The following is a 13,210-nucleotide window of genomic DNA, read 5'->3' as shown; positions in this document are numbered from 1 at the left end:
TAATCCTATGTAATGGGACATCTTGGTCAGGGTTATTCCTTAATTCTCAGTGTGAGAAACACAAAGTGTGGCATGTGAGCGTGTGAACTGTTTGAAATGCGTGTGTCTCACGGTCAACATTTTGGTCAATGCATGGCCACCTTCTACCAATAAGCCTTTGAAATCCTCTGGGCTGATGTAGTGGATACATTTCAAGCCACTGCAAGCCACTTCAGATGGACAAAGAAACTACAGTAGATACAAAGTCATAAATCATCTGTAGCGGAGATGCCTCAGACACTGATCTCACTGCACCAACAAGAACCAAATTCCAGCACTGCGCATTGCAATGCACACAGAATGCAAATTGCACACCTGATAGTCACGCCCAGCTCGTCCGATCCTCGTATGTGCCACGCCCCCTCATCAATCACGTGTACTTCCCCGATTATGCCCAGCCTTGTCTCACGTATATCAGTCCACGTCTTCCTCTGTTGGGTGTCCGACATTGATGTAATGTGCGTTGCCATCTGCCCTGTCTTCCCTAAATAAACCCCGTTGTCCTAAATCCTGCTGACCTGCCTCGTCCTTCCCCGCTTCCTGTCTGCTCATCCACCCGCGATCATGACACTGAGCGCGTTCATCTTTATTGACACTTTATTGTCTTCAGAGAAAGGACAGTACAGTTGTCTATGAGGCTGACAAGTACTGAGGAGATTTTGGAAAGTTCCACTGTATTAAAAGGGAAAATTTCATTGATTTATAATGCTTTGCTAGACCTTCATGAAACAGAATTATATATGTATTGTTACGATCCTCAGTCTAGGGTTGAGGACCGTCAGAAAGGTAAAGGGAAAGGAGAGGGGGAAACGAGACAACCAAGGTATGGGAAAAGGGAACACGGGAAACAAAGGGATCTTTTTTTGTATTTTTTTATATTTATTCACAAAGACTTTCACAAACAATAGGGTAACAGACTTCGGGAGTGACACGGCCAAAACAATAAACAAAACAGCACTACTGAACACGTCCACAACTAAACAAATTCTAAACAAAACGAGAAGATGAGAAAAAGAAATGACACAGACTAAGCCTAACTCCCTAACCAAAACACAGAATAAGCCACACGTACGCAAAACAAAATACAACCCCTGGCAAAAAGTATGGAATCACCCCTCTCATTAGATGTTCATTCAAATGTTTAATTGTGTAGAAAAAAAAACAAGAGCATACATGCCACAAAACTATTTTCACTCAACAATCCAAACTTCTGGCTGTATAAAACACTTAAAAAAAACAAAGAAAGATAACTTTAGTCAATGACAACTGTTTTAAAGATCAAACAGAGGAAAAAAATATGGAATCACACAAATCTGAGGAAAATTATATGGAATCACCAAATAAAAACACTTCTAGTACTTTGTTGAAAGTTGTATTCCATCATTTATTTGTTCACTATATTTCAGGAATGGACTATATCAAGCAGCATATTGAAGATCCCTTCCAGCAGTCAGGCGATTTCACCAGGTCAGGTTAATCTGATGAAGATGACAACTTTTCTTCCCTGCAGTCATTTAATATCCAAGACTCCAAACAACTGGATGCATTACTTGTCCTGTCCAGCAGATCACATGGACTTGCTAAAGACCTTTCCGGCCGTGTGCAGGCTGTCTGTGAAGCTGAACACACCTCTACCAGCATCGACAGCCTGTGAAAGGCTATTTAGCATAGCGGGACTTCGGGTCTTCAGCCGAAAAAGAGCAAGGCTGAATTCTTGCAATTTTGAAAGCCAACTTCTTTTGAGAATAATGAGAATTTATTTCAGTTTCAAGTAATGACTGGGTTGTTATATGCAAGGGTGTCAGCAAAGGAGGAAAGGAGGTTAGGGAGAATAAAAAGAGGGAGGGAGGGAACATCGTGACATTTCTCCCGTCATCCAGAAATGGCACCATCAGACTCATGATCACGTTCTCTTCACCAAGAACTGTGCTGAAAGTTTCACTCCAGGAGAACACATGAACATAGATGTACAGCTGTTCTCTACCAAGGTTCATTGTCCATGCTGTATATCGCATCCAAGCCGGACAAATTTGGGATCAAGTTCTGGATGGCCATGGATTTGGAGACCAAATACGTCTGCAACGTGTCCCCTTACTTGGGTAAGGACCCCAGTCATCAGAAAAGGGAGAGGCTGGCAGAGAACGTGGTCATGAATCTGATGGAGCCATTTTTGGATGATGGGAGAAATGTCACGATGGACAATTTCTTCACCTCACTGGCACTGTCACACAGACTGCTTCAGCGCAAAACAACACTACTGGGCACAGGGAATAAAGTTTGGCGTGAACTTCCCCCAATTGCAAAGGACACTGCACAGCAAGAGGAATTCTCCACGTCAGTGCTTAGAAGTGGCAGTGTCTCCTTGAGATTCTATGCACCTAAAAAAACAAGTGTCTTCTGAGTTCCTTGCACCAAGATGTGGCGATCCGTGATGGCAGAAAGAGGAAACGCAACATGATAACAGACTATAACCACATGAAGGTATGTAAATGTGTGTATAATTTTACACCAGTGCTACAATGTTTTCTGATATGTACTATATAGGCCTATATCAGGTAGAAAAAAAGCACATACACTCATGACTCTCTCTCTCCCTCTGCTTTTACAGTGTGCTGTAAATGTGTTGGACCAAATGACACGCATGTATTCCGTAAGAGCAGCAACACCCACTGCTTCTGTCATGGATTTTTAAAGGTCGCCCGGCAGGATACGGCAACGTCACGTTCATCTCAAACGGGAAAGTGCTGAACTTCAGCGGCGCAATGTCTGTTCCTGCAAAATATATGGATTTTTGGCTCATAAAATTCTTGATTTATTATGAAAGAACGCAAATGACTGCTAATTACAAACTTGAATAAAAAGAAGTGTCCTGTTAAAATGGAGTAATCATGGTATTTTATAAATATCGCGCATTGATCCGCTTCCTTGTGATTTAATTCGGAACCTCTTATATTTAGTAATGTATGATTTGTCTCCACCTAGTGGCATCCCTGAAAAACACATTGTTTCCGGAAGGATCGCTGAATTCCAAGTGGATGTAAGACTTTTGGCAGCAGCTTGATAGAGAGACATTATAACTGACTACAGTCACTGCATAGAATGTTAATCTGCAATAGATAATGAATTCAATGGTGGATTGTTAATGGATGTCTGTGTATATTCTTACATGTCTATTATTAATAATAATGCAAGTAGACACATTTAATGACTTTAGCCAGTCGGGTGTGGGAGGGGGCAATGGATTCAGTATGTATCTATGCATCAATTTCTCTGCATCAAGCATGTTGGGGGGGGGGGGGGGGGCGGTAAGGGTGCCTGAGGACCTGCCCCTTCTGTCCAATGGGGGCGTAACCAGACCTTTTACAGTAGGGTAGGCGTGGCACATGTGTTTGAGCATCTGCCCCTTATGTCCGACGGGGGTATAACCATACCTTTCATAGTGAGGTGGGTGGTGTAAGCAGACCTTTTACACCGGGGCGGGGTGGGGGTGTAATTATGCAATGAAAGAAATGTATTTATTAATCAAATAAATAAATAAATTTACTTTAGTCCACTGAACCAGGACAGTAACTGTTACGCCCGGCTGGTCAGATCCTCGTGTGCTTCCCCGATCTTGCCCAGCTGTGTCCTATTATTTTCGCCCAGTCTTGTCTATTTCAGTCCGTGTCTTACCTCAGTTCCCTGTCGGTCATTGACGCTGTGTTCCTGTGACCATGTTCCCTTGTCGTTTCCCCAATAAATCCCCAGTTTTCCCAGTCTTTTGCCTGCCTGCGTCATCCTTCCCTACCTCCAACCTGCCTACCTGCCCTTCTTCACCCGCGGATCGCAACAGTAAGCAGTTACAGGCGTGAATCCTCTCTAATTTGCTATTTAAAAAAAATGCAAAATCTTCCAGGATGCTTTTCGAACATGGTCCAGATTCACTGCACATTCTTAATACATTCATGCACGGGAACAACTTGGACTTACAACACTCCACAGGTCATCCTGGGTCATGCCTGATGTTCAAGATGCTGTGTATTTCTTGATGTCAGTTTTACTTGGTACCTCGGAACTTTGTACATGTAAAAAGTTGCATTTTATGGGGATTTTAATATTTCATATCCCTTGTAAAATTTATTTCAAGACAATATAATAATATTATATAATATATATAATACTTATATAATAAGTCTTTTTAGAGAATTTTGATCATTTTCTTCTTCATTATATTTAGTTTACTGAGAGTTGGCACAACGTGCATTTTACGTTAGCTGCAGACGTTAAGTTGACGTAACCCAGACATTGAAAGTAGGTTGGCACATGGTCCCCTTAATGTCCGTGGGACATTGGTTTTACGTTGGCCACAGGGAATTGCACACATTTGCTTAACACTACTTGGTTTACTGCACGTTGGGACAACGTAAAACCAACGTTGGGACAACGTGCATTTGACGTTCGCTGTAGACGTTGAGTTGACGTGAACCCGATGTGCAGATGCACGTCCGGCCAACGTCTGCCAATGACGTTGGGCCGACGTTATGTCTGACGTTCTACCAACGTTAGGCCAACGTTAAATGTTAGCTGTGAAGCTGTCATGGTTGTGGTATACTGTACATTCTGGACGTTGGCTGCACGTCTGGACAACGTCCGGGACTGACCATGAGTTAGTCAATACCCGACGTTGTCAGGACATGAAGCCAACGAAGAAAAGGGATTGTTATGGAATCCTTTAAACTTTTTCTGTGGAGGTATAGGTTGTACAGTTAATCTTGATCTGAAAAGAAATCTGTATAAATTCGATCTTGGACATAGAGTAAAGGTCTATGAGACGTCTACCAGAAGTTACGCCGTCGCAAAATTTGGACGACATCATGTGTATTTCATCGATTCAGAAAGAAAGTAAATTAGCCTATTAAAAGGCAGTTAGTGCATCTAACAAACAATAATATCCAAAAATCTTATTTTCATTATGTAGACCATTATGTTGGCCAGACGTTGTGTCGTTGTGTTTTGACCATCGACATAACGACCAATACCCTACGTCGGCCCAACGAACCAATGCTAGCTGGGTAAGTGTGTAAAACAGATCTATCTACGCATATTGTATAATTGAATGCTGTGAACAAATTCACATGACTGCAAAGATGATAATGTGTAAAACTTTTGAATTCTTCCAACAGTTTTATTTAACATGGACACAAAATATGTAAACTAAAGCACTACACATAATTTTTCTACGCATTATTTCTGATTATGCACAGAGTTTTTAGTCATGTCTCCTTTTTAATTAAGATACTGATTGCATGGTTGTGATTGTACACACATTTATAGATAAACAGCGCACACATATACCTAATATCACCTCTGCAGACCTGCACTGCAGTCTGTTTCTTACTCGCTTCAACGGCTTATTTCAAATGGTTTTGCCTTTGCTTGTCGTACCCTTGCCAAGTCTTATTACTCTTTTTTTTACAGGGGGGAGAGGGAACCTATATTTAATTTTGCTTCATTCATCCCCCCCCCCCCCCAAAAAAAATAAAATAAAATAAATAAATTTAATTTATTTATAATTTTGTTCTCCCCAACTATCAAACTCTGTCCTACGACGATTTCCATTTTATACAGAAATGCAATGCTCTGTTTTAGTTGAATCAATGATCCAATTATAAGTAGTGCTTATAACGGTAAATATTAATATGGAATATTAACATTAATATTGCAAATATTAATATTGAATCATACTGTAATTTTAAAAGAATTTTTCAGCAACGTTGTATTACTGTACTTTATAGTAGGCATACGGGTTCCCAACCCCAGTCGCGCGGATCGGTACCAATCCTTGGTCTGTATTCCAATGGCCCGCGAAACGCTCCGGGCTTTGCGGAGGGGTTAGTTAATTTCCAAAAATAAACTGTATACTGTACTTTCGATTTCACGTTCCCTCACGTTTGCTCGTTTTGTGAGCATCTGAAAAATGGAAACGGTTATGATATCTCTGACTAATCCGCCGGACCGGTACCCGCTCCCCCAGGCGTTTTTACCGGTGCGTTCAATTTTTGTACGATGTAAACCAGTCCGGGGACATCAAACAGTACTCTGTTCCGTCGCCACCGTGCGGAAACGCACGGCAACTTCACTTAACTCGTAAACGGTGCCATGGAAACCTGACGCCAATCAAAACAGTGTTTCAACTTCCGATTTTAGGCGCTCGACCTGATGGTGTGTGCAAAACTCAGTAGTAATAGTAACAAAACAAACGATATATAATATATATATATATATATAATACTGAGGATGTCTCAAAATGCTGTCAGGGTTGTCATTGACCTGCATCTCCGATCGGTAAGGTTGGACTAACATTGCAAATAATCTGATATAGTTACATATCTTAAATCCAGTTAAGATTAGTTTACTGGAACCTGAATGCACAAATGCAGGCTCCTATCTACAGTAGGTCTGTTGAAATTCCTAATATTGCGTGCCCGTTTTCCTTTCTCATGACCACGGATGCATGCGGTGAACATAAAATCTGATTTAAAAGGCTGGTGTCATCTTCGGTCCTGTTGGTGTGCCCGTAGGTGACCTGCCCTGGTGTCTTTCTGGCGCAAAAAGATGACCTCTACCTTAGTGTGTGCCTCATGAATCAATATAAGAAGACCGAATGCCATTCTCCGGTCTTCCCCATTGTGTTTCAAGAAAGAATGAGATTTGACAAGGTGGATATTTATCTGATGTTTCTCCATCACAAAACTCAGTAAAAATCTACGCAATATATTTTTCGCTGAATGACTGTCCAGTCAGTTGTGCGCTGAATGACTGTCCAGCAGAGGGCGCGTGAGTAGCAGTACTGCGTGAAGGTAGCGATCCTTCGGCTGCTGAGCGCCGGAGACAGCACAAGCAGCATCCCGTTTTATTGACTGGATTATTCTTCATTATTCAGGTGTTCAAACATGTTCACGACCCCGCGGATGTTTCCGAGCTCCTAGAATGTATGTATATTCTGTAAATTTGAATGTTTGTTTGATAGTTAGGGTTGATTTGATACTTGCATGTTTTTTTTGTAATATTAGAATTAACCAGTGAATTTAACGATGGAAAGCAATTTCCTATAAGATAACTTTTATTCACTTTATGCTTGCATATTTGCTGAAATGATATCTTAATGGCAGATTCTGTCACAGATTGAATTAGCAATGTCGCCACGTTCTTAAACCACGTTGCCTCCCCTTTGTCTACATTCGTAAAATTGTTTGTATAAATGCTTCATGGGATCACCACCAAGGCCTCTTCTGTTTCATCCTTACCAGGTGAGAGGGTGAAAATTGAACTGATCCAGCTGATTCCCCCAGGTGCATTTTCACTTCCTTAACGCAACAGCCACGTTTCTGCGTCATCTTACTGACAAATCGTTAGTGATGGTGTCTGTCTTTACCGCAGTGGGCGAGCTATTGGCTCACTTCGAGGCGGACGCCAGGAGTTTTCTCTTCCCCGAGCCCAAGCTGGTTCCACCCTCTTCGGGTGTGGACAGAGACGTTCTTATGACACGGTCCCCAGTCTTTCCCGTAAGAACCCATCTCTTTGGAACGCATCAGGTGCACAGATTTGGCCGCATAGTTGGACATCTTGCACAGCAGAGAGATACTCATGGCATGACAGACCTGTGAGAAAATGTGTGTGATTTGGATGTGTGATTGGTGATGAATCAGTGTTTAATCCCGGGTGTGCCCCGCCCTACGTCACAAGATCCCGAGGATAGGCACAAACCACCATAAGTTACTAATGCTCAGAGTATGCTGAATGCTAAAAAGGAATTTGTAAACAGTGCGGCACTCAGGTGTTTATCGTGGGGTATTGAGGAATGGAGAGGGCATTTGCCTATTTGCCTGGCTGTTCGGGAACAGGCTGCACCGGGTAAAGAGCATGGGCAGTACTACTTGGCAAATATTGCTTTCATCCACAGGGCATTGCACCAAGACTGGAATTTTCAACCAGGACCTCCATTCGAGAGTGCCCTAGCACGGCAGAGAACAATTTTTACCCAAACATTCTCTTGGTAATATCTGTCAGTTACTTTGGTGTCCGTGATGCCGCTGGTCTCCGTTTTTGGCTCTCATAAGCTGTCTGTGTTTTTTTTTTAATTCAGAGGGCAGCAGCAGGCAAACCAAAAGGCAGGAAATGTCCACTGTTGAGAGGCAGGTCACCTCCAAGGCTGGGCTCACTGGGTGCGAGGAGAGGGCCCCCCCGAGGTTGTGTGGGCTTCAGGCCCCGCTCCCTGTCCCTCGGTGCCCATGGGGTGCTGGAGAGAAGCCAGCAGGACACACAGACTCAGTGTCACTTAGCTCTCCCAGGGGGTTTGTGCAGGGATGATTCCCAGCTCAAAGAATACTATGTAAGTCTTCCTTTCCTTTCATTCTTTTGATTTGCTTTTTCCCCTGTTCTTTTCTTCCTTTGTTTTTGTTTCATTCCTTTCCTTTTTCTGTCCATTGCTTTTCTTACCTTTCTTTCCATTGCCTTCCTTTCCTTTCTTTCCTTCCTTTCCCTTTTCCTTTCCATTGCCTTTCTTTCATTCTCTTTCATTTTCTTTCCATTATTTCTTTTGTTTTCTATCCTTGCATTGCTTTTCTTTACTTTCTTTCCTTTCCTCCCTTTCTTTCTTTCTTTCTTTGTTTTGTTCACGTTTTCTTTTAACTGCAGTAATCATGTATTCATACACCAAAAGAAATGCTAATTGATGGAACATTATGTTTGTGTATATATGTTGAAACATTGTGAAAACTGTCATTTTCGGCTTGTGGGTGTCCTTTGAGCTCATGGGAAAAAAAATATTGGTTCAGAGAGGTAACCAATCAGATTCTAGAGAAGTTGGGTCCAAGCAACTACATGAGGTGGGACCAACCAATCAGATATTTTGGTCTCGCCTCCTCTAGTTGCCTGGACCCACCTCCTCTACAATCTGATTGGTTATTACTCTGAACCAATAATTTTTCCTTCTGCCCTCATAACATTTTTACGTAAGTAAAACTCCCAAAAGCATCTTTCGAAATCTTTCCCCAGCAGAGGGCAACAGTTTACAACCTTTTCGGCCAAGTTACATGTTAAGTCAGCCAGAAATTTTAATTATCTATTACTTTCAGCGGTTGCTCTCATTTCCAAATGATTTCCCAGAGTTTATAGCACTATGCCTTGCAATTTATGTGCAATATGATATAAACGTAATAGATTAATCCTGCTGAAACCATTGGGTGGGCCGTATTAGATTTTTCATTAGAACATTCATTAGAAGTTTTTGCCCTATACAGAACATGCTACTTTATAACTTTATTTTCTATAATATCTGTTCTGAGGCATTTGGGGGAAATTTTGAGAGATTTGGCACCTTCTGATTTTCCCTCAGGTCCAGCATTCTATGACAAACCTTGGTGTCTCGGGGGAGGGGGGGGGGGGAGCGCTGGTACTTTTTGTAGCACTTATATCTTCTGGGTGGGAGAAGCTCACCCCCATTCTGCATGCGTGGAGTTTGTATATTGCATGGCTTCCTCATGGTCCTCTGGCCTCCCCCTGCACTCTAAAGGCATGCGGTCAATCTTTAAAACCTCCTTAATGTGTGTACCTGTGTATGTGTTTATATGCTATGGTCTACACTGGTATCCCATCCAGGATGTTTTCCTGCCTTGTTCCCTGTGCTGCCTAGGAAAGGCACCAAGTCCCCTATGACCCTATACTGATGGCCCTTCGGGTCTTCGAGTTCAATGAATTTTACACTAACTAAAGGCAGCAGTAATTTCTATAGTTTCTATAGTAACCCCGGGGCATTGCAAGTCAATGATTAGAAGTTTCGTTTTCTATAGGCTAGCTGTCAGCGACCCCTAAATGGTCAGCATTCTGCGTCGCCTAACCACCAATCAGCAGGTATGATGGCTCAGCAGAGGAGCCCTACTCCATGGCTCCAAGGTAATATGAACAACCTGCCACCAACAGGTTGACCAGATCTCCTTAAATAGCCAACCACCTCAACAGTTAGCTTGTGCTTGCTGTATACTACCCTGTGTACATCACATGGTCCAGATGGACATATTGATTACCATGGTAGCTGGTATCTTTCTGCCGCATTCAGCAGCTCCACGCTAGACCTCTGGATGTTGAACATGGGCTTGTTTCTAGTTGTCTAACGTGGATCTAATTATGTCCTGTTTTTTTCCCCTCGAGATCAGGGAAATGGAAATCAAAGTCATTCATTTAGCTGGGTAGGTGAAGTCATCAACTTGAGTGTGTTTTTAATACTGTAATTTATCGTCCCTACATGTACAGTTTATACAGTGCTGTGCAAGAGTCTTTGGCAGTCTAAGGAAACGTTTAAAGCTATTTATCTCGGTAGTAAGTGTATATTTACTCAGAATAAAAAACATTGTTTAATATTAGAACATATTAAAATTAAGAGTAACACGAAAACTAAGAGGAATATTTTCTGTTCTCCCAAAAGTTACTGGTATCTTGCTGGGTGGCTATAACACCCAAAGTCGGATATTTGTTGATTAGCCAAACATGATTTGCTAGTGGTTGAGTAAAAAAAAAAATCAAATAATGAGGTGATTTGTAAGAGAGGTTTTGAAAGGGTTGACACATTTTTGCAGACATAAAATCATAGTTTTACACCAACATGAAAATCATTTAAACATCGTTTTCTTTAACTGCGTAAAACGTTTTTGTAATTTATTTGATGGGGCACAAATAATATAGTATTTATTATTTATTAATTAACCACATACATACATTACTGATCTCATGTTTATTCATGATTAATGAATTGTGATGCATGTTGTATCTCAAGCAATAACTATTTGTTACTATATCCGTTAATTCTGAAAACCTTTGTGAACTACTGAAGGAACAAGTCATGAATGACACAAGTTGTATACTGACCTCATAGCCGTTCATCATTAATGAATTGTGACGCATCTTTTTGTCTTAGGAGTTACTATATCTGTTAATTTTGTAAACCTTTGTGAACTATTGAAGAAACTACTAATGAATTATTAAAGGAGCTATTGAAGGAACAACTAATGAAAAACACAAATGAAATACTGATCTCATGATTGTTCATCATTAGTGAATCATGATGCATGTTTTTATCTTAAGTAGTGACAAAAAATTTTTCATGATGTATTCAAGACTTGCACTTCTGTAGTAACTGTGTTATTATTCAGTATTCGTGCTTGGCGACTTCTGCACAGCACTCTATGTGTGATTCATATTTGAACACACTGTATGGATTGCAGGACACAGTGGAATATGACTCTTCCTCATCAAGGGATCTGTATGAGCACGTTCTGCGGAACACAAAAAGGTTGGTGGCCTCCTAATTTCGCAGCGAACACCTTATCAAGATGATTGCTTCAGCATTAACCTTCAAAGGTTTTATCAGCTGATTCGTGTTTTAGGTGTAAAAACCGTGATGGTTGAAAGGCTTTCTCCTGCCGCTTCCATGCTGAGAGTGTCAATGTGACCCCCACAGGTCCCCAGAAGGCTGGGATGAAGTTCACCAGCGTGTGCGTGGACTCCTCACCACCTCACGAGCCTTGCACCGACTGACCTGCGTGAGTGCCACACCGATATGTTCACCCAATCGAAATGCACGCATGCATACACACGAAATACACATTTATGCAAACACACACACAAAAACAACATAAGAAGAAGTTGGATTTTGACCCCAATGGGAGAAGATTTTAATTAAAAGCGGAGGTGGAAAGTTCAAGTCCAGAGAGTAAAAATTCAAACCAAGATCAGTTGAGTATAACGAGTCACAGTAACAGAATGTTCAACTGGTTGGTTGAAAAAAAATCTTGGTCTGGAGTTTTACTTTCTGCACCTGAAAATTCCACCTCTGACCTTAAACTACACCTCTTTTAATCTTGCCTGACTTAAGTCCATTGTACTGCTAAAGCTGAATGCTTTCTGTTTAACAAACATGGGTGTGACGGTATCATCAAAGCACTCACATCCTACCCGTTGTTTGTCATCGTCACTGACGTACAGAGAGGCTGAAAGCTCTAGTGCTGTCCTGACTGTCTCGCTAACTCCCCATTAAAGTTTATGGCGGTCGTCACATGCTGCTTCATAAACAGGACCTTGAATCTGTAACAGATCTCGTATCAACTGTCATACCTGATAAAAACACTGAGCATTTATCCTCACTAGAGATACAGAGATAAAGCGTGTGTCAGCATATCTGTTTTTTAGGTTTGACATGCCTGACTCAACATCTTAAAGACCTTAAATCTTGTTTTGTTGTTTCTTCATCTTACGTCTTTTTTGAAAAGTGCTTTGAGACTTGGGAGTATTCTACGGTTTTTAAAGATTTTTGTAGATGCATAAGTAAGCACCAAGGTGTGGTGAATCAGCTTTGGTGGACCCTGACTGCACGTGATCTCTGAGTTTTGTGTCCAGCAGAATTGAAAAAGCAATCCCACAATGCACCTGCTGTGGAGCTCACGGCTAACCACTGGCCCATAATCAGGACTGTCACTTTGTGTTGTGGTCCAAGGCGCATGCTGGCCTTTCTGTTCTCTCTTTTCCTGAGCTGCCATTCGTAGTGTCACACTCGCCTCTCTGTGTGCTCAACCTCAGGGTGCCACTGACTTGGAGGTTGACGAGGTGCTGGCCAGGAGGTCCATCTCACCATGTCGCCTCTAAGCGGTGGAAGAGGAAATTGGAGGCTGTCGATCTTGGAAACGTGCCATTATATCTGGCTTATTATGATTTGGTGTAAACAAGAGAAAACGGCAGAGATTCCCCAAAAATCACGCAAGATGATTTTCTGTTATTCATTGAAGGGATTTATATATTGCTTGTGAATGTGTGAAATGTATGTGACCATTTCAGTTCATGTTTTACAGAAAGTGATCAATATAAACTTTTAAATCTGCTCTTTAACTATACTTCCAGTATTTAAAAAAAAAAAAAAGGTTTGAATTAAAAAGTTGGAGTATAAAACTGTGGTGTGTGTTTATCATTTGCATGATGGGGTAAAAAATGCATTCAAATATACATCCATCTATCCATTTTCTGTAACCGCTTGTCCTGTCTTGGTGGCTGCGGGAACAAGGCAGGGGGATATCCAGGACAGGGCGCCAACCCACCGCAGGGTACACTCACACACCAATCTATCACACGGGCACACTTACAGGCA

The 13,210-nt window shown here is 41.6% G+C and overlaps 1 protein-coding gene across 2 annotated transcripts; it reads left to right on the top strand.

The window, feature by feature from the left end:
- Window positions 1-6,299: 6,299 nt before the first annotated feature.
- Window positions 6,300-12,993, top strand: spata6l (spermatogenesis associated 6-like). Of its 2 annotated transcripts, none has more exons than XM_048971487.1 (12): window positions 6,300-6,363; window positions 6,600-6,737; window positions 6,962-7,010; window positions 7,329-7,370; window positions 7,459-7,583; window positions 7,982-8,074; window positions 8,165-8,410; window positions 9,870-9,930; window positions 10,228-10,265; window positions 11,298-11,365; window positions 11,534-11,615; window positions 12,649-12,993. In XM_048971487.1, the coding sequence occupies exons 1-12, from the start codon at window positions 6,316-6,318 to the stop codon at window positions 12,712-12,714; spliced, it is 1,056 nt and encodes a 351-aa protein (XP_048827444.1). In that variant the 5' UTR covers window positions 6,300-6,315; the 3' UTR covers window positions 12,715-12,993. The 2 variants fall into 2 exon arrangements, with proteins under 2 accessions (XP_048827444.1, XP_048827442.1); XM_048971485.1 differs by having other exon boundaries at window positions 9,870-9,972.
- The last annotated feature ends 217 nt before the right edge of the window (window positions 12,994-13,210 follow it).

This window comes from Brienomyrus brachyistius, chromosome 12 (genome assembly GCF_023856365.1).
Source record: "Brienomyrus brachyistius isolate T26 chromosome 12, BBRACH_0.4, whole genome shotgun sequence".
NCBI classification, from domain to species: Eukaryota; Metazoa; Chordata; class Actinopteri; order Osteoglossiformes; family Mormyridae; genus Brienomyrus; species Brienomyrus brachyistius.
Note: the sequence above shows the minus strand (reverse complement) of the source record. Positions and strands in the feature narration are given on the sequence as shown.